General features: G+C 39.4%; 1 protein-coding gene across 1 annotated transcript in view; it reads left to right on the top strand.

Moving 5' to 3' along the window:
- LOC124594418 (solute carrier family 22 member 7-like) overlaps positions 1 to 25,464 on the top strand; it is a 148,588-nt gene that overhangs the window by 52,907 nt on the left and 70,217 nt on the right. The window contains exon 6 of the mRNA XM_047132792.1: positions 14,654 to 14,875. Coding sequence (XP_046988748.1) covers positions 14,654 to 14,875 — 222 coding nt within the window. The remainder of the gene's footprint in view (positions 1 to 14,653; positions 14,876 to 25,464) is intronic.

Raw genomic sequence — 25,464 nt, 5'->3', positions numbered from 1 at the left:
ATGTAAATTCCTTTCATTGACATTTCTCATCAGTGCAACAATTTAAGGAAATAAATTTCCCACGAAAGATATTAATTAGTCATGTTGAAGCGATATATCTCCATAGAGCTACGAGGGAAGATCAGAAAGTAACGCACAATAATTCTATTATCAGAAAGTTTAATAGGTAACAAAACAAAATCACAATTGAACTTACATATTTTACCTAATTTTCCACACGGTCACCAACGCTCTCATCACATTTCTCCCATCGTGGTACCTGTTTCAATACGCCCTCTCCATTTGGTTGGAGTATAGCTATCCGCGGACTGCTGATTTCACTTCCGCTTCTGTCGCAAGGCGTTGGCCGGTCAGATTTCTTCACGGGACAAAACAAATGAAAGTCCGACGGTGCAAGGTCCGAACTGTATGGTGGATGCTGGAGAGTCTCCCACCCAAATTCGGCGACTTTCTTACGAACGAGAGTAGCAACATGGGGGCTAGCATTATGGTGAAAGAGTTTGACACCGTCAGCATTAATGTTGTGGCGTTTGTCACGAAGGGCACGACGCAACTAAACCAAAGTGTTAGTGTAGGCCGCAGCATTCACAGTGGTCCCGTGTTCAGCATATGCCAAAACGCTGTCACAAGCACTTTTCTACCGGACTCAGTCACTCTGAATTTTTTTCGTACTGGGGAACCAGAACGTTTCCACTCCATAGAGGCCTGCTTGGTTTCGGGTGTGAAGTGCTACGCCAACGACTCATCGCTAGAGACTGTTTCTTTCAAAAAGTCGTACCCTTTTGCAGCGTAACGCTTGAGTGGTCCAAGATTGTCATCATTCGCTGTACCTTGTGGCTGTCTGTCAGGTTCTTAGGCGGGCGCTAACTTTACGAAATTTCGACGTGTCATGAACATTATCATACACCGCATCTTGAGAAATATGGAACTGCTGCGATAAGGTGCGCAGTTGCACACCCCTGTCTTCCTAAATTGCTGCCTCAATGGGTCCAACATTCTGCGTGGTTGTAGCTGTTACCGGCCGCCCGGAGTGTGGCGAATCACTGAGGTTTACATGGTCCTCTTGGAAGAATGTACACCGCATGGAGACATTTCTATGGCCCATACTGTCGTCCCCATACACGCAACTTATGTCCCTGTAAATTTCACTCGGTTTATGCCTTTTGGTCTTCAAGTATCGAACTACACTTCGCTGCTCTTCGTCAGCTGACAACAGTAACATGCACGCCATGTTAGTTCCGTCGTTCAAGCCTCCCTCGCTAGAGCTACACATGGAAACAAAATACCCCAAACTTCAAACTACATCGTCGTAAGTTCCAACAATCCGGCTGCAATATAAAGGGAGGAAAAAAAATTGTGCGTTACTTTCCGATCCTCCCTTGTATTAACGTCCATAGAGCAGACTTGTTGACAATAATTAAAAAAGTTTCTAGCCTAACAAATAAAGAATGACAGAAAGTTCATAATACCAATTTATTTTTCAATATAATACCCGTGTACACTAATACACTTGCGGGCACGATCTGATAACTTTTACAAAATATTCAAATAAAAGTTCTTACATTTCGAGTCCAACCAAGCGTTCACAGCATCAATCACTGCATCTTCTTTGTCAAATCGTCTTCCCTTGAGTTCTTTTTTTAGATTTGGGAAAAGTTAAAATTATGATGGAGCCAAATGTGGAGAATATGGCGGATGACATAACAATCTGAACCCGCACTCAGGCAGAGTTTCCAGCGTTGCGAGGGCTCTGACCCGATGCGTTGTTCTGATGCGAAAGAACACCGCGCACTAATTTTCAGCGCCTTTTTTTCTTTATCTCTTCTCTCAAATGCGCAGAAGGGTGCAATAGTATGATGCACTGATAGTTACGCCCTCTTGCAAGTAATCCACCACAATTACCCCTTCTGCATTCCAGAAGACCGATGCCCTCACCTTACCGACTGATTTTTGTACCTGGAATTTCATGTTAGTGGTTGAAAGATGTTTCCATTGTTGTACCTGTTGTTTTGTCTCAGGATCAAAGTGGTGAACCCAAGTTTCGTCCATTGTCACATACCTTGCAAGAAAGCCGTCTTAATCCGCTTCAAATTGCCGAACGATTTCTTCACAACACAGTACATATGCATTCAAGTCTTTCGGGACCACCGAGATGAAACTTCCCGCATTCCCAAAATATCCACAACAATGTCATAAGCACGCTCATGGCAGATTCCAAATGTTATTTCAATGTGCTGCAACACTGTTCGACGATCCTGCAAAATCGTGTCGTCAATTGCAGTCGCTGTTTGATCAGTGGCAATGGTGACAGGTCCTTGGCGCATCTTCCACACTCGTATTTCCACGTTTGAAGTCAAACACCCAGTTTTTCATTGTTGCATAAGACACAGCACTCTCCTTAAGGGGACCACAACCTGCCTATCTAACCCATTTTAATTTAGACAAGTATATGACACATTTCTGAAAAAAAACTATTTGATGCAGGACCTTAATATTTTTACTGTATGTTACATGATGATAATAGAGTCAACTGTACTAAAATTTATTTTCACCAACTGCGACATAATCGCTTATACAAACAGTGACCCAATACTGTAAAATGCTTTTTTATTTCAGTCTCTGATCACAATATGCATTCTTTAGACAATGACCGGTTTCAGTCTGTAATGACCATCCTCAGATCTTTTTTACACCATGTCCATAGGATGCGGCCTATTCTACACCATATATATGTGACGATGCTATGCTGATTATATTTATATGTTTTGTCGATGCCATTATGGCCATATCACTTTAGGACATGGTGTAAAAAAGATCTGAGGATAGTCATTACAGACTGAAACTGGTCATCGTCTAAAGAATGCATATTGTGATCAGAGACTGAAATAAAAAAGAATTTAAAATCTATTTTATCCATTTTATAGTTTTTCACACGTACTTTTCTAAATTTATTAACAAAATATATAACGTTTTTTCTGCAGAAAATATTTTTTGTGAACTTCCCAATGGGGGAATATTAATGAATGGTGGTTTTTTATGTTATACAGAGTCTCTGGAAATTTAATTCGTTTACCTATGATAGTTCCTGATATAATGGGGCATACGTACTGAAAATTTTAGTTTGCGGGAAACTGACTTTAAAGAAAAATCTTTTGAAATTTGTTACTTATAGTTAATTAAAACTGTCCTGCTGCATATGATGGCCCTTCTTTGGCCCCTGGCAGGTCTTCCAGCTTCTTTTTCACCTCCCTGGATGTTTGTCTTGCTTTCTTGGTCATGTTAGATGCAGACCTGTCTGCATCAGCTATCCTCATTTTATCGCAATATTGCAGCCCAGTGATAATATTTTCACCAGGATTAATTCCTAGCTTTTTCAGTACCCAACACTTTCCGATATTACAACAATTGAATGTAATAGCAGCATCATGAACTCCTAGCTTCATTTTATGTGTGCCTACAAATATAGTTTTAGGAAGGCGGTTCCAAATTATGCTGTTGAGACATTCATTTGGGTTCTGTGTCTGCCCATGCAGACATTTCCTTAGAAGGTGAGGATGAGCCAAGTCTCTGAAAATAGGTTTAATTGCTGTAATAACAGCAGCAGGAAGAGAATGCTGGTGAGAATAAGATTCTCCAATTGCGTGAGCCCTATTGTATTTGCACCCCTAATTTTCTCCTGATGGACACAATCCATGACATGGCTTATCAGTAGAGGACTTATGGAAGAGTATGGCCCAAACATCTCTCTTCATTGCCTCCAGATTTTCTTTATTTTTCTTAATTGCCTGCCCATAGGATACCTGCAAGTTTTCTACAACTACTACTCGCAATCACACTTGAACAAAACTAATCGTGTGTTTGAAAGCGTTGTTGTTTACAAACAACAGAAACAAAACAATAGCTACCGTTGCATTTCCAAGGATAGCAAACACACTCGGGAGTAAAAAACAAAAAGCGTTGTTGTTTACAAACAACAGAAACAAAACAATAGCGACCGTTGCATTTCCAAGGATAGCAAACACACTCGGGAGTAAAAAACAAAATCCTTAACGTGCAATGTAGGGGAATTAAAGATCTAAAATATATGCAGAGAAGTGAGTGACAGAAAAATGGGCGTGCCACATAAACACTCCTCGCAGGATTAGCTGAGCAGTCTAGGGCGCTGCAGTCATGGACTGTGCGGCTGATCCCGGCGGAGGTTCGAGTCCTTGCTCAGGCATGGGTGTGCGTGTTTGTCCTTAGGATAATTTAGATTAAGTAGTGCGTAAGCTTAGGGAATGATGACCTTAACAGTTAAGTCCCATAAGATTTGAAACGTCCCCTTAGAAAAATTATAAATGACTGTGCTTAAACTGACACACAATATTTTTAGCGTAGCGCAATCTGACTTTCAAAAATCCCTACAAAAGAATGGCCCTGACTAGCAATAACCTCTACCTTTCATGAATCACTTACCTCACAAAAATCTTCGTTACTTAAACAACTGCAATACAGCGAGCGCAACTACTGTCAGCTAAATAAAAGATTCTGACTACTGAAGGCACTAACTACTGATAGGCATAGTTAGCAAATGAAAGATTTTGATAGAGAACAAGCAATGTATTTACCTTAATAGTGTTCAAAAGTCATAATATATATCAGTTCATGACATCCAGTCTTACAAATTTACTGTCTCTGTCCAGATCATCCGCTCTCTAAAACTCCGCCATCTCTCTCCCCACATCCACCACTGCTGGCGGCTCACCTCCAACTGTGCAACGCTACTCGCTGTTAACAGCCAACTGCCCAACACTACAATGGCGAATATTGCAACAATGCCGACCAGCCTCAGACTGCACACAGCACAGTCAGTGATTTTCATACAGAGCGCTACGTGCCGTTACCGATATAAAAACCTAAACAGCCTACTTACATAGCCCCCATGCTCCCCACAAAAAATTTTACAAATTGTTTTGGGCAGTGGCCAATACAGATTTGAAAAAAATTTTCATAATTACAAAAACAAAGATGTCAAATGCACACACTTATTGATACAATGTTGGTGAAAAGCTAAAATTTTCTTACAGTCCGTAAAGACAGTCCTGATCATTCATCACAGTAGTAATTACCGTTTTTTTTCACGAAGTCTCATTAGTAAATGAAAATGCACATGGAAGTAGTGGATTTCCATGCTGCCTTGAAGAAGTAGTGTTGTCCTTCCAACGGAAAGACAGTGCTGACTCTTGACATGCAGACAGGTAATGGGCCACAACAGAGCAAACCCACAGGAGAGTCAGTCGAAGTTCAAGAATATTGGTAGGTAGGTCATCACAGAGTAGACCACTGTAGTCCTATTAGAGATTACGGTATTGGTGGGCCACCAGAGGTGCAGACCCACTGCAGTCCTTGTAGAAATAGTGGTATTGGTGAGTCATCAAAGGTGTAGACCCACTGTAGTCCTTGTAGAGATGGCTAGCAGCCATCTATTGCGACTGTGCAAGTGCACAATCACCATCAAAGAGTCTTGTGGACAATATAGCAAGTCCATGAACCACCACTTGTGCACTCACAAAAATTTTTTTTGAAATGTCCTTAGAACCAGCAATGCTGTTAACCAGTCCCTTGCTGAATTATCAACACACGTGCAAGCACTAACAGTCCTTTTTTTTCACATATTGTGCATATACTATGACCAACAGAAATGTGTGCAGTGAAATGAATGCTTACAAGCTACTTAATTTGATGAACTGGTGTCAATTAAAATATTGTAACATGAAAATACAATTACAAAGATACAGAAAATATCATTAAAACATAGTAATACAGATAACATTTGTAGTAATACAGGCTTTACAAATGAATAGAAATAGACATATACATCAGTGTTACAGGAATTATGACATAAGTAAATACATAAAAGGTCAGTATATCTTTCGAAACATCAACTTCACACGTGAGCATTAAAACAATACAGAATAAATTATGTCTAAAGATCTTTACAAAGTAAATAACATATTATAAATGCAAATTATATTTGAGGATAACAGTATTCCTCACCATAATGAATGTAGCTGAGTATTAGAAAAATTCTACAACATATGTCTTATCAGATAAACACATAAAGACAAGAACAACACAAATACACAAAAGTACACAAACACATAGCGGAATAACACCAAATGACAGGTCAGGGTTTGTTTTCAGTGTGACATTTGGTACTCCAATCCAACCCAAAACTTCATTCCATAGATCTTTCGTCTTATTTCAACATTTGTTTCCACCAAAAAATCCTATCCAAGCATGCTTTCTGTATTTATATGTTCACATATTCCTTACCTCAAAATTTATTTTCCATTATCTTACCTCATCATTTATTTCCAAGAAAATCCTACCTAAACCTATTGTCCCTAAACCTTACTTTTTTTGTTCATATCCTCTTTCAAAATCCTTTTTTGGCCAAACCATTTTCTTATAGCTCCTCACTGCATTTCATCCAATTCATCACAACTCGTTCTCTTATATCGCCTACCCCATCTTAAGCTCACTTAAATCTACTGAGCTCAGATGCTAAACTAAGGGACAAGGAATGCAGCAGCACAAAACAATTAACAAAAACAGCAATGACAAAAAATGCAAATTGGCAAAGCAAGCAGCAATAAATATAAATTAGGAAAGCAAATGCAACATTACAACTAATATAAGGCAATGTGCAGCAAACAAGAAAAATAAATCAGTAGTAAAACTGGCTTAACAGAGTAGTACAAAGTGAAATTTAATAGCACTATGCCTGTCAAATGGCAGCAGCAAATGCAATAACTTATATCTAAACATAACAAATCTCAAGCAGAAAAAATATTACGCTAAAGATGGCCATGTCTAATACCTATGTCACATCTTAACACTAGAATGATACATCACTATAACTTACTCTAGCAGACAAGTTACCAAGTCACTGACAAAAATTATGTATGCAATTCCTGTGAAGTAGAAATGTCTTTTTGTGTCCCTCGCCTCTTTTCTTTTTTTTTTTTTTAAGTAGATCATATATTAGTACATCTATTAAATTTTATTTTAACCAATGCTGCAGTGCAGCTAGAAATTAGATATTAAACGAAATGAGCAAATATATACAAATCAACGTGTGAAACGTCATTCACTAGGCAAATGGCGTCTCCAAAGGCTGTAAAAAATTTCTCAACTAGAACAACAATAGATGTAAGAATGTTTCTCATCATTCTATTAGGCAATTTAGTAAATATCATAAATTAAGAGCTCCACAGTGTAATCATATGTCTTCAAGTTTGGGTGTGTCATAATTGTGATGCTTTCTACAAAGAAATGTCAATAGCGAGGATAATGGCCTCTTTTTTTTCTCCACCTGTGCCTCTGAAAGGCACACACTAATGGCTTTTAGCCAGGCGACTGTTGCGCAGCTGGGTGCTTACAGTGCATTACGTCAAGGTGACCTACCTTCCTTACCGAAATATTTACGACATCAGTTTCCGCTACAGTGACAGTTTGATACAAATAAAATTTCACAGGTCGAAATATTTGCATTACAAATCTGTAGAAACAAAATCTTATAAATATAACAGTGTCCAAAAAATTTTTGGCAGCATTGTGATACATTCACGCATATACACACATTTAATAACTCTTAAAATAAGATTCTTGGTTACCAACATCCTTTTTCACAAAACAGAGTCGCTAACCACTATTCATTATTCCTTACCTTATTACACATATACATATTCGTCGACACTTCTTCAATATTTCATCATAATAAATACATAGCTTAATCACATTCCTCATATAGCATCAGCTTATTGATCATAAACATACCTCAACAGCATAATACACATTGTCGTTGTAATAATATCATAACACCTCAGTCAAATCTCAAAAACGTCGTAGCTTTCTGCAATAACTTAAAAACCTAAAAAAAATTCTCTGCTCATTTCAGTAGTGTCATCTACCTCACTCGTACTTTAAAAATCATGATCCCATACCAAATACGACATTCAAAGCTCTCATATTATCACAATGGTACCGAAAAAATATGAACAGTTCACAAAGTACAGAAAAAATACAATTTCATAAGTAGTTATGTAAACATTGTCACTGATGTAGTAAAAAAAAGTTCGTTTCTCTGTTAAATAATCAGATAGCTGTGTAATTCTGTGTTAGAGAAATTTGGTACCAATGTGTAAAATTGTATAACCAAATACCATATTAGCTAGGGCTCCTTGTGCTTGCCAAACACATGGTACACAAAGTAAGCGTGTACCCCCCTGAGGATTAATGTAATTATACCCTCAGGTGTTGCAGTTTACCGCAGTGGAATGAAATGTATCATGGAAAACTTTCTTTGTAATTCAAAAATCTTTAAAAATAAATGTTTTAAGTACAAAATTAATCACTCAAATGCGTGTCCTGTTGCGCTAAATGTGCGTCTTTTCATGCCATTTACTTTTGATGTCTTTCCAAATCGGATCTTTATCTTGTTCATGAGCAATGTCCTTTAAAGATGTGATGAAGTTTCCAAAGGCGATTTTCTGAATGTAAAGAAAACTGAAATTTTTCTCGAGGTTGCCTTCTGTGTTACTTTTCTCAAGCCCGCCGGTGCGCGTGACAGTGCGTCCGCAACAATGTTCTCCTTGGCGGGAATGTAGACTATTGTGAAGTGGAATTCTTGCAGAAACAATGCCCAATGTTTTAACCTGTCATGATTTAATTTTGAAAACATAAGAAATTGTAATGCACGATGATCACTGTATACTTTTACGTGCTTGTTAAATGCCCAAGCGATAGCTAAAGCTTCTAATTCAGCAACGGAATAATTTTTTTTTTTTTCAGATTTTGTTAGCACTCGGCTAGCAAAAGCAATGTTTTCTGAACAGTAGTGTCATTTTCCATGGCTTCTTGAAATAAATGGGCATCAAGACCGACTTTAGAAGAATCTGTGCTAAGGCAGAAATCCTGTGACAGATCTGGATGAGCTAGTATTGGCGCGTTAAGTAGCGATTGGCGCGTTAAGTAGCGATTCTTTCAAAGAATTGAATTCCAACTGTGCCTGTTCGTCCCAGTTCCAAATAGTATTTTTTCCAGTGAGAGAACAGAGTTTTGGTGTAACTAGAATTTGCATATTCAGAAAACGACGGTAAAAATTTACGAGACCTAGAAAACTGCGGACTTGTTTTTTTGTGGATGGAACTGGAATGGCTCTGATTGCTTCTAACTTTTCAGGATCCAGCTGAATGCCTTCAGAAGAAATAATATGTCCCAAAAACCTCACATTTGACCTACCGAATTCAGACTTTTCCAAGTTAACTGTAATTCCAGATTCTGGAAAAATACGTAACAAACTGTTGAGGATGCGATTATGTTGTTCCCATGAGGCTTCTGCTATTAGAACATCATCCACATATAAGGTGATGTGACGTTTTAAGAAATCAGGTAATATGGAATTTAGCCCGCGAATGAACGCTGCCAAAGAATTGTTCAAACCAAAAGGAAGTTTCCGAAATTGATAACAAACGCTGAAACAAAGAAAAGTTGTGTATTTTCTATATTCTGGATAAAGTTCGATCTAATAAAAGCTGTATCTGAGATCAACAGAAGACAACACTTTTACAACATTAAAATTTTGAAGTAGTTCTTGCATCGTTTGCGGTCTGTCTGTTTCAGGAACGATGATAGTACTGATTTGTCTCGAATCTAAGATAAGTCTGATCGATCCATTTTTCTTCTCAACAACATGTAATGGATTGTTGTATGAGCTTACTGCAGGCTCAATAATGCCCTCGTCAAGCATAGATTGTATTTCTGTTCTAACACGGTCCCTATAATATGCTGGAATTATGTATGGTCTAACACAAAATTTAGTATGCTCACGAACACGAAATTGGTATTGAAATCCCTTGATTGTTCCTGTTTTGTGAGTAAAATCTGTGGAATATGTTTGTAAAATCTCAAAAAGGTCCTGCCTATCAATGTCATTACAGTTCTCAATTGTTTGAATTTTATTCTGAATTAACTCATTAATTTCAAATATGCCGTCGATATCATCCCTGTCAGTACTTGCAGAGTGATTGTTGGTGTCTAGTTCCGTCGATAATTCCGAACTGTTGTCTAACAGAAGGTAAAGCCGATTGATTTCCTAGTCATGGTTTGAGAGCCAATCTTCAAATTTCAAAGCTATTGACTTACCTTCTTTCTCTAAACTTATTTCAGCATCGTGAAAGTTTAAGATTGCTTTGTATTCATTCAAAAAGTCTACTCCCAATATAATTTTCGTCGACAATAATGGAACAATAAGAAAGTTCATAGAGAAGCTGTGGCTTTGACAAAAGAATTCTAAGTTGGTTTGTTGGCGTACATCTACACTTTTTCCAACGATTGCACCTTGTAATTTAATCTTACGTAACGGAAGTGTGGGGCAATCGTTCGATTTGTTGCATTTGCTAAAGGCTGTTTCACTAATTGCTGAAATGGGACTGCCAGAGTCAAGCACTGCCGTAAATTTTATGTCATTTACTGTAATGTGGATTACAGGATATGCAATGTTGTTGTTTTATGTCGTGTTCCTGGAGTAAGATGTCCCTAACGTCTTCCATTTTTATGTATTTACTAGCCACGGCAGCTACGTCATGAGCTTCATAAGTACGTTTTGTGGCTGCCAGCTGTGTGAGTCATTGCCTATATTCTCTTTGTTGGCGCACGTCGTTATTGGGATTTGGAGACCTAACTTCTACAAATTCACCTTGTCGAGAGGGCCCTGCCCTGTTTGAATCCCGCCAGTTCTGATGAAATTCAGGTCTGTCGTTTTGTCGGTAGTTTACATAGTTTCTTTTTTGTCGGTCATGGGGTGGAGAATTTCTCCCGGAATCGTAACTGCGCGGTGGACCGTTGCGTCTGACGTTATTCTGTCTCCCTTGATAATAATTATTTTGGTTCCCATATTGTCTGTTTCTCTGATTGTCTCTGTGATAATCATTACCGCAGAGAGGTGATCTTTCCCAGTAATTGTTACTCCTCTGCCAATGGTTGTCATATGGGTGGTGTCTGTTTTGGTCACGATTTACGTTGTAAGAATAGCCTTGTCGTGTCCACTTATTATTTCTTTCATCGCAGAATTGTGACGGATGTGACCTGTAATTGTTGTGTTCCTGTTTTCGCGTCCCGCGATTGTCAGTGTCAATTTCCAATTCTTGTAATAGTCCCTGAAAAGCTTCAATGTCGTCTGCCAAAATAATGTCGTAAATGTTCAGGCAATTTGATTAAGCAAATGCGGATGAGTTCTGAGGAGCTGTAAGGGTTTGACAGGTACTGATTCTTGTGCAACATGTCTTCAAAATATTTCACAAGACTGGAAAATTCAGATTGTTCGAAATGTTTCATCATTATGATGCTATGTTTTACTCGGTGTTGTGTAGCTTGAGACCAATATGCTGAGAGGAAGGCATGATCAAATTCTCCTTCACTGTGACAATCGTGAATGACCGATCGCATTCTTACAGCTAGTTCATGCTCTAAATATATACACATAAATTCTAATCTGTGCTCTAATGACCAGTTGGGAGGAAAACAATGAGAGAATTGATGGAGCCACGCTTGCGGATGAATGTCGTTGCCAGAATTCTTAAATGTTTTGAATTTACGTGTAGTAATGAACAGCTTATAGTCAAAATCATCGTGTCAGCGAGTTGCATATCGGTGATTGTTACGTCGTGTCGGCGGTTCCATCTCAAAATTCGGTGCACCTTGCCAATTTCTTTCATAATTTCCGAAATGTCCTGTGTTATTATTTTGCGGGTTTTCCGTATTTCTGAGTCCCTCTTCCCGTGTTGGAGCGCGAGTGTCCTCTGAAATATGTAATTTTTGTATTACTTGTGCCAACTGACCTTGTACTTCCCGGATTTCTCTTTTGTGTTGCGTATTAATTTGATTCTGATTTTGTTTAAATTTATTAATTTGTTCATACTCATCTGTGTCAGTGATGGCAGATCATCATCTACCTTTGTAGATAAGTTAGTGAACTGATCTGAAAGTTCGGCTACTTTCTCCGATAGTGAACTTATTTCCTCAGTGTGTTTTTCTGAACCAAGTTTCAGAGTGTCCATTTGTGTTGAAATCGTATCTACTGTGTCCTTTAAGTTTTCCTGAGTTTTTGCAAGTTGCGTAACCGAATTGGTAGATGCAACTGAGTCAGCTTTAGCTAGCAAGGTGTCGCGATTTTCATGAGCAATAGTTTGCAGTTCTTTTATGGCTGCTTCGTGATTCTGTAATGTATTTTCATGACGCGAAAAAATAGGTTGGAAATGCTCACAAATTTGTGTTTTTACGTCATTACAGACTTTTTGACATTTCGATTCGATTTTATGTAACTCAGTAGTTAAATCTTCACATGTTTGTTCAAGCGTTGTGTCTAACTTTTGTAGTCTTTGTGCCATTTGTTGCATTAACTGTAATAATAACAATGCACTGATGTCTGAAACATGTTCCTCAGAGCTATTCGGCAGTGCATTTGAGCCGGCAAAATTCGCAGTTTGAAAAGCAGAAAATGTGTCTTGACGTATTTGAGAAAACGGTGAGGACGCAAAACCTGAATCTACAATATTTGCAAGATTGTGTCCTGTCATTTCGGATTCCTGAGGCGAGCTGTTGCCGACCGATCGATCGATAATGCTTCCCTGTTCACTAATTGTTTCACTGACTACACCATTATTTGCAGCCCGCCTAATTTCCCTATGCACAATTACCAAATTACTACTTTAATTCATTAAACGGTCACGCTAATACACTGCTTTCGTCTTCACTGTCATTTCTCAGTTTACTTTGGAGCCTAGTATTACGTTTTTCACACGCCATTATTGTCGCAATATTTCACACGATAACACAGAAAAGCACAATTTGAAGAGCAAAATAAGGAAACACATTAACATAGCACTGAAAATAATATGTAGTTAATTGCAAGCGCAGCTGCAAAATACTTGGTGCAAATCTACATGCATGCCACAACTGTTTTACTGTACAACAATGAAAAACTACAACTACAAAGGAAATTCTCTCTATAATTACGCGCTAGCAATAAACAATAGCTACTCTAATTACACAAACTAGAAGAAAAAATCAGAAGATTCCAGTGAGGTATCCTCGGCTAAGGGTCGACATATGAAACGTCCCCTTAGAAAAATTATAAATGACTGTGCTTAAACTGACACACAATATTTTTATCGCAATCTGACTTTCAAAAATCTCTACAAAAGAATGGCCCTGAATAACAATAACCTCTACCTTTCATGAATCACTTACCTCACAAAAATCTTCGTTACTTAAACAACTGCAATACAGCGAGCGCAACTACTGCCAGCTAAATAAAAGATTCTAACTACTGAAGGCACTAACTACTGATAGGCATAGTTAGCAAATGAAAGATTTTGATAGAGAACAAGCAATGTATTTCCTTAATAGTGTTCAAAAGTCATAATATATATCAGTTCATGACATCCAGTCTTACAAATTTACTGTCTCTGTCCAGATCATCCGCTCTCTAAAACTCCGCCATCTCTCTCCCCACATCCACCACTGCTGGCGGCTCACCTCCAACTGCGCAACGCTACTCGCTGTTAACAGCCAACTGCCCAACACTACAATGGCGAATATTGCAACAATGCCGACCAGCCTCAGACTGCACACAGCACAGTCAGTGATTTTCATACAGAGCGCTACGTGGCGTTACCGATATAAAAAGCTAAACAGCCTACTTACAGATTTGACACATATTTGAACACATGAACACACGTGGTACGAAAATGCTCGAAAAAAATTTTTTCAGCAACATTCTTTTCAGAGTACTTAAATAAAACCTTAATCTATCGAAATATGACGAAAACCGAAAATCGATTTTTTTTCGACCTGAACTACGTTGTTGTCTCCCTAAGTGTATTCCGCATGACCTCCGAAATTTCCTTGGGCGTCATTTCCTTCAAATAAAGATATTGTCACAGCACGGTTCTTGATCACTCGATATTCGCCATTTTGCTTACACTATGGTATACAATTCATCCTAGCGGCGATACTAACGAAGCTGGAGCCGCGAAATTTGACTTGCGTACCCTCAAAAAGTCACCATAAAAGTAGGTTTTGTTGTTTGTGAGACACATTACGGTAACTATCTCGGGCCAGAAACTTTTCGACCTCCCCACGAATTCGTGCAGAGCGGCATTGTTCGATTCCTCCTCCCCCGGCCGGCCGAAGTGGCCGAGCGGTTCTAGGCGCTACAGTCTGGAATCGCGCGACCGCTACGGTCGCAGGTTCGAATCCTGCCTGGGGCATGGATGTGTGTGATGTCGTTAGGTTAGTTAGGTTTAAGTAGTTCTAAGTTCTAGGGGACTGATGACTTCAGAAGTTAAGTCCCATAGTGCTCAGAACCATTTTTGAACCTCCTCCCCGTGTCCCCTCTTCGCTTTTCATTACTAGTCGTGAGCTGGCCAACTGCTCACGGCTGAGGCGTGAGCTGGAGCCAGCTCTCGCACGATTGGATCGGTGAAGAGGCCTGGCCTAGTGAAAACATTTTCGACAGTTCCCACTCTAACTGACGTCACGAACCAGCGTTCCCGGTATCTGCGCCTGTTGCCTTCCACCTCTGCTAGGCCCGTGGTGCTGGTTGCAGGCTGTTCCCGGAATCGCCGCGCTGGCTGGCCAGCCGTGGGGACCACGAGCGCTGCCTGGAGTCGTTGCGGGAGATCGCCCGCGTCAATGGCACGGCGGTGCCGCCCGGGGCGCTGCAGCAGCTGCGCCACTCCAGCGTCGGCCGCGAGAAGTCTCTCGGCGTCGCCAGCCTCTTTTCCAGTTGGAGGCTCATCCTCAACACGCTGCTCATATCCACCTGCAGGTGACATAAACTTAATTCCTATCTAAAGTCGAGCAGGATTAGCCGAGCGGTCTAGGCGCAGCAGTCATGGACTGTGCGGCTGGTCCCGGCGGGGGTTCGAGTCCTCCCTTGGGCATGGGTGTGTGTGTTTGTCCTTAGGATAATTTAGGTTAAGTAGTGTGTAAGCTTAGGGACTGATGACCTTAGCAGTTAAGTCCCATAAGATTTCACACACATTTGAACATTTTTTTCTTATCTAAACATCACATTTCCGTTTATGTATGATCCTCCCCATCACATCACAAATAATGTTCACTCAAACCTTCTCTCTCACGGAACAGTTAATACTTTATGATACATAACATGATGTCTACATCAAGCCGGCCGAAGTGGCCGTGCGGTTAAAGGCGCTCCAGTCTGGAACCGCAAGACTGCTATGGTCACAGGTTCGAATCCTGCCTCGGGCATGGATGTTTGTGATGTCCTTAGGTTAGTTAGGTTTAAATAGTTCTAAGTTCTAGGGGACTAATGACCTCAGCAGTTGAGTCCCATAGTGCTCAGAGCCATTTTTTTTTTTTTTTTGTCTACATCAAAACATAGTGCCATCTACAAGTTTCTGTGTTACAGTTCAACAGCCTGTTGAAACAGAGCAGAGGGTGGTCAAAAGTTTTCGTCACAAAAAAAAAGTTTCTGCTACCTTTAACGTAACTGCAGCTGGCTGGGATAAAATACTTGAAAGTCAATTAATGCACCAAACTTCATATAAAGTTACTGAATTACGTTGATATAATGCTGTGATAAATATTCTTGAAATTACCCACTTAAATATTAATATATCTGCAGAAAGTGAAGCAGTAGGCAAACCCGTCGAACGTGTACTTCACTTGACTGACCTGCATCGAAAAGATGATCTGCTGCTGTTGCTGTAGAAAAGGAAGTCCAAATCCGGGTATATCAATAACTGACCAAATTGAGCAATTTGCTCACAGTAATTTGTGCCACACTTTTTTTCTCTTTTTCTTTTAATTTCGAAGAAATATACTCCCATCTTAAAGTCATCCATATAATGAGTAAGCACTAGTACATCTGAGCTAAATTGTTACATATTTACAAATGAGACACAAGGGCCACCTCGGAAGTTCATGCAAATCTGGCATACAACACTTGTCCCGCAAGGGCATTATACACATTAAGTTACAATGTCGGCGTTTATTAAAAGCAGAAAATTAATGAAATACAATGAAATTTGACATATATCTGAACAGAAAATAACATAGCATGAATCGTAAAATAAAATGCAATTAGGCGTCGTCAGGAGTGGCTGAGCGGTTCTAGGCGATTCAGTGTGGGACCGCGCGACCGCTACGGCCGCAGGTTCGAATCCTGCCTCGGGCATGGATGTGTGTGATGTCCTTCGGTTAGTTAGGTTTAAGTAGTTCTAAGCTCTAGGCGACTGATGACCTCAGAAGTTAAGTCCCATAGTGCTGAGAGCCATTTGAACCACTTTTTTTTATTTTTTTTTCAATTAGGCAGCAGATGAATCTTGTTACAGAGCATTCCCATTCACAATGCAAATGGTCAGATATGTAAATATAACAATACATATTGCATTTAGCGGATTACATGAAAAACATCGAATGTAATTTTCTTCTAGCATGTTTCCTACTTTCAGAAAAATGTACTTCATTTCAATAATAACAGTCTTTCTAAAAACAGTTTAGAAGTTCCTTAAAACACCAGAGGTTGAAAATGCCGCTTTAGTTCTAAAGTTGTTTTATTATCACACGACCGGTTTCGGGCTCTTATAAGCCAATCTTCTGGTGTCGTACTGGAAATAGCAAGAGACGGGAGATAATTTTCAGACGCAGCAATATACATAAAAAACAAAAAATTTCATACAAAAGTATACAAACATTTGAAAACCGCCGGTCGGGCTAGGAGCTGTGAAACCTATGTCAGCCGCGATGGGTAACCGCGCGGTCTGGCGGTCCTGTCACGGTTCGCGCGGCCTCCCTGCCGGAGCTTCGAGTCCTCCTTCGGGCATGGGTGTGTGTGTTGTCTTTAGCGTAAGTTAGTTTAAGCAGTTGTGTGCAAGCCTAGTTACTGATTACCTCAGCAGTTTGGTCCCATAGGTCCTTACCACAAATTTCCAACCCTATGTCAGTGCGAAAGTGACACCAGACAGTACTACGAAAGCCTGCCTGGGTAGGGAAATATACAAATAACATCAGGACACTTACACTTGGTGCTGTTGACGTGCACTAGGAAGTGCTGTTGACGTGCACTAGGCGCGGAGTGCTACCTATGAGCGCACAACAGGGAGTAGCGGATACGAAAGAGGCAGTAAACTGGTAAACCAGAGTGGCAAAAGTGCTGCCATCTGTTGACGGAGAGAAGAACGCGGGGCCACTAGCCAGGCAGTCCATAATTTGGATTAGTGGTTTACATTTAAAATGAAGAAAAAACAAAAAAAATTACCTAAGAAATACACGAAATAAGTTAAAAGTGCATTATGCGTAGTAAAGGGGCGTATTGAACAGGTCACTACAGTACTGTCGTAAAACTGGGTGGGAGCTGCGATATAAAATTTATATATAAACCGTAAAGCACAATGAAACTTCCCTTTTACATGAGTGGCAAACAAGTTTTTAATTTAGTGGAGATTTAGAAGTGCCAACGAGGAACAACACGCCACAGTCATCAGTTAAAAGAACATACACATGTGTCACTCCTGTTTACAAGCTCTCGTTAGTGAACTACGGGGAAAGTAGCGAAACCTTACAGTCAAGACTGTCTGAAAGTAATATGCCAATAAATAGCTAGCAGCAATAGAGCTAAAAGGACACATTAGAAGTGGGTCATTTTAAAACATGCTAACCAACAGTCGACAACTAATTGAGGTTTACATAAAATAAGACCTGAGATTATTTTACATAATGAAAGACAGGTAAATTTTTAATTAGTGGAGGCGCAGATAATGCCGCAGCACAATAATGCACCATAGTCATAAGATAAAATGGTCAAATATGCAAATTTCTATTAAGAGAGGACAATTTTACAGCCATGTAAAATGAACTGGGCGGACCTTGCGGACCTCACTATGGAAACAGGATTGGGCCATACTTTCGTTATGCCTATTGAAGGCTATAAAAATAATGGCAAAAAACACTGACCCAGTTAAGAAATATACATGTATGGCATAAAGTAATAAGGACCAGAAAGAGAAAGAAATGAGGCTGGACACTGCTTTAAAAAAGAAAAGTTAATCAGCAGGACTGCATGCTTAAGCGCAGTTTGCTCGTTCAAAATGCCAGACAGGTCATGGCACATGCTGCCTATGATTTCTGTTTCTTCTAAAATGTTTAAAATCTGGCCCTTACGTTGAGTATGTAGAATGCTGCAATTTATGTTTATATTTGAAATGGAATGGTTGTGATCCTTCATGTGGTTAGTGAGAGCGGATTTGTAATTGTTAATATCCTGATGCTCTCTGAACCGTATGTTAAAAGAGCGGCCAGTTTGGCCTACGTATGCGGAAGGACACTCACTACACTGGATGAAATTGACTCCCGATTATGCATAGCGACTGTGTTCTCTGGTTTCGTGATACTTCAGTAGGTGCCCGACCTTATGTGGGGTGTAGAAGGCGGGTATAACCCCGTCTTTTCTAAGCCGTTTGCCAATCCTGTTCTGTTAGAATTACCGTTATTAGTAGATGAAAGGGTAATCCCATACAGATCATTGGAAGCGGCCTTCGAATTCATTCGCTGATAAAGAACATCAACAACATTTGGCTGGTAGCCATTAGCATGTGCTATGAATTTAATGGTAACCTTTTGAGAGAGGGACTCTAGCCGCGCGGTAAAGCATATCACGAACAGTGGCCATTTTTTGCTGCTTTGGATGAACTGAAGAGCAATGAGTAATAAAACTAGTCATAGATGGTTTTCTAAATATGTTAAAGTGAACATTACTTAACGAAATTTCCAGATCTAAAAATGTGAGTGTAAAGCCAGAGTGGTATTCTATTTTATACAGAATCTAGGGGTGCATTTTGTTAAAGTTGTGTTGAAAAAGCTGGTGCTGCGCATTGGTCACGTAATACAAAAGTATGATGTCAGCGATGTATCTTTTGTAGCATACTTATCTTTGAAGGTGTTGTGGGCGGACTGAAGAAAACTGATGTTCAATGTGATTGATGTAAATATTACTTGTTATACTGGCAATGGGGGATTCCATGGCTGTCCTGTCGGTTTGTCCATATATAGCAAATGAAGGAATTCATTAATTTTTTGTGAATCTAGACGAGAAAACATCCGTAAGTTGGATTCAGTGGTAGGGATCACCTCTTTAATAGAGATATTCGTGTACATGCTTACAATTTAGAGCCTTGCTAGATTCATATCAGTGGTTACAGTTACATGTTAGAGATGTGTAATTAACTTCTCTCTGTTCTTGACGGCATGATCATCATGGAAATAAAAATGCTTACTGAGGAAACTTTGCAATTCCTTAGCCAATAAATAATCTGAGGCATTAATGGCGTTAATAATTGGCCTTAAAGGAGCCTGTGGCTTACGAAGTTTCACGACGCCCCTGAAAGTGGGCGTTCTCGGATTCATCGATGTTAAAGCTTTTTTAAGAAATGGGGTGAACGACGCATATATTTCTTTAAGTGCCTTCTTAATTTCTGCGACGAACTTAAATGGTTCAAATGGCTCTGAGCACTATGGGACTTAACTTCTGAGGTCATCAGTCCGCTAGAACTTAGAACTACTTAAACCTAACTAACCTAAGGACATCACACACATCCATGCCCGAGGCAGGATTCGAACCTGCGACCGTAGCGGTCGCACGGTTCCAGAATGTAGCGCCTAGAACCGCTCGGCCACAGCGGCCGGCCCGACGAACTTATCTGTGGGTTTGAATAAGTACGTTTTGAACATATGGGCTGGAGAGGAAGTCCTATGTTTTCCGTACGTAGTCGTCCTCGTATAAAATTACTAATGTGTGGCCTTTGTCCTCATGTGCAATTATGGCTTCGTTCTCCTGAAGCTTCCTGTTAATGCGCAAAATAGATTTTCTAAAGCAAAGTCAAACCTCACACCTAATCTTTCCAGCTTCCTGCATAAGAACTGGTAATATTATCCTTTAGACAATCAATGAGATACATAAGATGGGTATATGCGTCATCAAAAATGAAATGGGTCAGTTCCTTAGAAAATTTAAGGTGCATTACAAAGGCATTCTTATTTAAGACATTTTTTTTTTAATATTAACTTCTAATTTCTTTAATAATAGCAGTTTCCATGAGCTGCTGAATGTAACATGTTGAGCTACCAGTAATTCTGTTAAGGGGCTCCAGAACGCCCTATACTTGCAATGTTAAAATAACACTTATAAATTACATCTTTCCTCACAAAGTATTTGAGGTAGGAAGTTGAACTTTTTACAGATTATTTATTGGAATATGGGCTACAACTTAACACAGAGATTTTACAAAATTTTATTTCAGTTATTAAACATGATTTTTTTTCAATTGTAATGAAAATTCACAACATTTTTTTGCAATTTTTTATTTATATATTCAAAAATATACAGTTTTTTGGAAAAAGGCTGTGTTAAATTATGCAGAAGGTACTGTGTAACATTTACTGAAAGTTTGAAACAAATATGTTTGGAAGATCCTTAGAAAACATGTAATTAGTATGAGAAAATAAAAGTTTTGGGAATCGAGCGACAAAGATTGGATTAACTTTTTAGTGCATTCCAGGTCCATAGGATGGATTATCTTCATCCTCTGCAAACTCCTCCTCCAGCTTCCTCTTGTTCCTCCTCCTGTTTACTCTTGCTTGTATTTCTAGACTCTTTACAGCCCTGTCTGCAGCCCGAAGGCGTTCCTTGTCTAAAGCAAGCATCGCTCGTTGTTGTGTTCGTAGATTTTGCTACCATTTTCTTCAGTTGCAGTTACTGCAACACTGTTCCAAAAGGTGGTCGTGTATGAACACTTATCACATTTCAGTTGTATTTCACTAGCAAGTCCTACGTGCTTTATTATGGAGAGTTCCAGACCAACTTCACTACAATGAATACATCTTACACAGTTTGAAAAAATTCCTTTGAGAACCAACATATCAAATATTTCATTCACGTCTGATTCGCCCATAAAACATTCATAGTTTTCACTCATTGAACCAAGCTTCTTCTGTGAAGTATTTTCTTTCCCACTTTGACTGCTATGGGCAGGTGTACTTGAGAGGTTAGGTTCACTCACTTGGTTATCGTCTTTATTGTTTACAGTAATAACACATACCTTTGGCTTTCCAACATTTCTCCTTTTCTTAAAAGCCTTCAGAGGATTTCTAATAACTTTACTTTTACTCATTATTATACTTCAACAAAACAGAGACTCAAGAAACAGAATTAATTACGAATATTTTCGAGATAACGACAGAGTAAATAAACATGAAACAATCGACAATCACACCAGCGATATATATTGAACCATCACAGGTTAGCCACAACACATACTTTATCTCACATCACTAAAATGTACCTGATGAACACGGACGTTAATAATAACACCATTTGACAGCAGTTTAACAGCGCCACAGTGGGTCACGCCCATGTAGAACACATTTCAAAAAAAATTTAAAAATAGTTGTAGTCTTCGGAATTGAATAAATTATACATCTATTAAAAGGTAATAGTCTGCAGATTCAGAAAATGCAAAAAAGTAAAAATTGAACTTTTCATGATTTTGAGCCTTTCCGGAGCCCCTTAAACAGTCTTCTGATAAAGTTGGAGATCATGCTATATGCTAGACACGTTTTATTAAAATTAGTAGCAGCTGAAGTCAGACAAAGTCTCTTGGGAAAATTCAGAAATTAGGAATATGTTCCACATGCCCTGCTCATTTTACTACAAACAATCCTGTTGGACGAACACCCACAACTGAGCATTATACCAGAGGTTAAAAATACCACTTCAGTTGTAAAGTTGTTTTATTATCACCCGGCCACTTTCAGGCTCTTATAAACCCATCTTCTGGTGCCGTACTGGAAATAGCAAGAGACAGGAGATAATTTTCATACGCAGCAATATACACAAAAAACAAAAGATTTCATACAGAAGTTTTAAAGACATTTCAAAACCTTCAGTCGGGCTAGCTGCTGTGAAACGTCAGTGCGAAAGGGACACTAGACAGTACTACGGAAGCTTGCCAGGGTAGGGAAATATACAAATAACATCAGGTCGCTTACAGTTGATGCTGTTGCTCCCGAGCGCCACGGTGGATGTGTAGGCGCAGTGTGCTACCTATGAGTGCACAACACGGAGTAGCGGATGTGAGAGAGACAGAAAACTGGTAAACCAGAGTGGCAAAAGTACTGCCATCTATTGACGGAGAGAAGAATGCTGGACCACTAGCCCGGCCGTTAACAATTCGAATTAGTAGTTTGCATTTAAAATTAAGAAAAAACAAAAAATATATATAATAAACACACGAAATAAGTTAAAAGTGCATTATGCGTAGTAAAGAATAGTATTGAACTGGTCAGTATAGAACTGTGGTAAAACAAGACATCATGCATTTGTATAATGGGACCAATGCCCAGCTGCAGCTTTGTCAACATAACTTTAACAAAATACACCCCTAGATTCTGTGTAAGATAGAATACCACTCTGGCTTTACACTCACATTTTTAGATCTGGAAATGTCGTTAAGTAATGTTCAGATTAACATATTTAGAAAACCATCTATGACTAGTTTTATTATTCATTGCTCTTCAGTTCATCCAAAGCAGCAGAAACTAGCAGCTGTTCATGCTATGCTTAACCACGCGGACAGAGTCCCTCTTTCAACAGGTAATTACCAATGCGAGTTGGATACCATTAAATTCATAGCACATGCTAGTGGCTATCAGCCAAATGTTGTTGATGGTCTTTATCAGCAAATGCATTCGAAAGCCGCTTCCAATGATCTGTGTGGGATTACCTTTTTATCTACTCATAATGATAATTCTAACAGAACAGGATTGGCAAATGACTTACAAACGAGGGGGTTATACCCGCCTTCTACACCCCGCATAAGGTCGGGCACCTATTGAAGTACCACAAAACCAGAGAACACAGTCGCTATGCACAATCGGATGTCTATCGCATAGAGTGTAGTGAGTGCCCTTCCACATATATAAGACAGACTGGTCACTCCTTTAACATACGGTTCAGAGAGCATCAGGATATTAACAATTAGAAATCCGCTGTCACTAACGACCTGAAGGATCACAACCATTCCATTTCAAATATAAACACCAACTGCAGCGTTCTACATACTCAACGTAAGGGCCCGGTTTTTAAATAATTTAGAAGAAATAGAAATCATCCGCAGCATTTGCCATGATCTGTCTGGCATTTTGAACGAGAAAACTGCGCTTAAGCACGCAGTCCTGCTGAATAACTTTTCATTTTTAAAGCAGTGTCCAGCCCCATTTCCATCTCTTTCTGGCCCATGATTACTTTATGCCATACATGTATATTTCTTAACTGGGTTAGTGTTTTTTGCCATTATTTTTGTAGCCTCCAATAGGCTTAACGAAAGTATGGCCTAATCCTGTTTCTATAGTGAGGTCCGCAAGGTCCGCCCAGTTCATTTTACATGGCTGTAAAATTGTCCTCTCTTAATAGAAATTTGCATATTTTTCATTTTATCTTATGACTATGGTGCATTATTGTGCTGCGGCATTATCTATGACCCCTCTAATTAAAAATTTACCTGTCTTTCAATGATGTAAAATAGTCTCGGGTCTTATTTTACGTAAACCTCAATTAATTATCGACTGCTGGTTAGCATATTTTAAATTGGCCCAATTTAACGTGTCCTTTTAGCGCTATTTCTGCCAGCGATTAATTGGCATATTACTTTCTGACAGTATGGACTGTAAGGTTTCGCTACTTTCCACGTTGGTCAGTAACGAGAGCATGTTAATAGGAGTGGCACATTGTTCCACGTTGCCACTTATAAATCCCGACTAAATTAAAAACTTGTTTGCCACTCATGTAAAAGGAAAGTTTCATTGCACTTTATGGTTTATACATAAATTTTATATCGCAGCTCCCATTCAGTTTTACCACAGTTCTGTACTGACTTGGTCAATACGCCCTTTTACTACGCATAATGCACTTTAAACTTACTTCGTGTATTTCTTATGTATTTTTTTTTCTTCATTTTAAATGTAAACTCCTAATTCGAATTGTGAACGGCTGGACTAGTGGCCCCGCGTTCTTCTCTCCGTCAACAGATGGCAGCACTTTTGCCACTCTGGTTTATCAGTTTGCTGCCTCTTTCGCACCCGCTACTCCCTGTTGGTCGCTCATAGGTAGCATACCGCGCCTAGTGCACGTCCACAGCACCAAGTGTCAGTGTTCTGATGTTATTTGTATATTTCCCTACCCAGGCAGGCTTTCGTAGTACTGTCTGGTGTCACTTTCGCACTGGCATAGATTTCACAGCAGCTAGCCCGAACGGCGGTTTTGAAATGTCTTTAAAACTTCTGTATGAAATCTTTTGTTTTTCGTGTGTATTGCTGCGTGTGAAAATTATCGCCTGTCTCTTGCTGTTTCCAGTACGATACCAGAAGATGGGCTTATAAGAACGCGAAACTGGTCAGGTGAAAATAAAACAATTTTACAACTGAAGCGGTATTTTCAACCTCTGGTATAACGCTCAGTTGCGGATGTTCGTCCAACAGGATTGTTTGTTCCTTAAAATAGTTTGTTCACGTATTGTAATTAGCTTTTTTGTTAATAACGTGGTAATTACGCTTCACACACACAGGAAAATGCTTTGCAATTACATAGTAAGACTCAATTTAATGCGGCTCTTTTGTTACAAATAACTTCAGATTTAAAATGTGTGTCTCAGACAAAGATCGTAACCATATTTTAGTGATTTTAAGTAAATAGTATGGTTTTAAACATTCCTACCAATTACAGTGCCTGCTTAGGGCATAAAGAATATATTGTATAGGTTTATTTCATCATAAAAGTTCCAATGGTGTAGTATTACCTGTATTGCCCATATTTTTCTATGCTTAGGATTATTCTTGACATGTTATCAGCCTTTCAGCTAATCAGATGTGAACAAGAATCTGGTGGTAATAAACTTTAAAGAAATGGAAAATGTAATAGCTGTTACATTTCAGCAGACATTAACTCCATTACTCAGACAAAGTCTAGGATGGGTGCATTACCCCTACTCGAATTCCACAAGTTGCCCTTCAGGTGAAAGAGCTCTTACACATACACTATCTGATCAAAACTGTCCGGACACTGCCGGCCGCGGTGGTCTCGCGGTTCTAGGCGCGCAATCCGGAACCGCGCGACTGCTACGGTCGCAGGTTCGAATCCTGCCTCGGGCATGGATGTGTGTGATGTCTTTAGGTTAGTTAGGTTTAAGTAGTTCTACGTTCTAGGGGACTGATGACCACAGCTGTTAAGTCCCATAGTGCTCAGAGCCATTTTTTTGTCCGGACACTGTATGTAAGCGAAATTGAGCACTAGATGTCACGAGAAGCGGACTGGCCAATATACAGGGTGCGTCAAAAAAATGT

The sequence above is a fragment of the Schistocerca americana genome, chromosome 1 (assembly GCF_021461395.2).
Source record: "Schistocerca americana isolate TAMUIC-IGC-003095 chromosome 1, iqSchAmer2.1, whole genome shotgun sequence".
Taxonomy (NCBI): Eukaryota; Metazoa; Arthropoda; class Insecta; order Orthoptera; family Acrididae; genus Schistocerca; species Schistocerca americana.
Note: the sequence above shows the minus strand (reverse complement) of the source record. Positions and strands in the feature narration are given on the sequence as shown.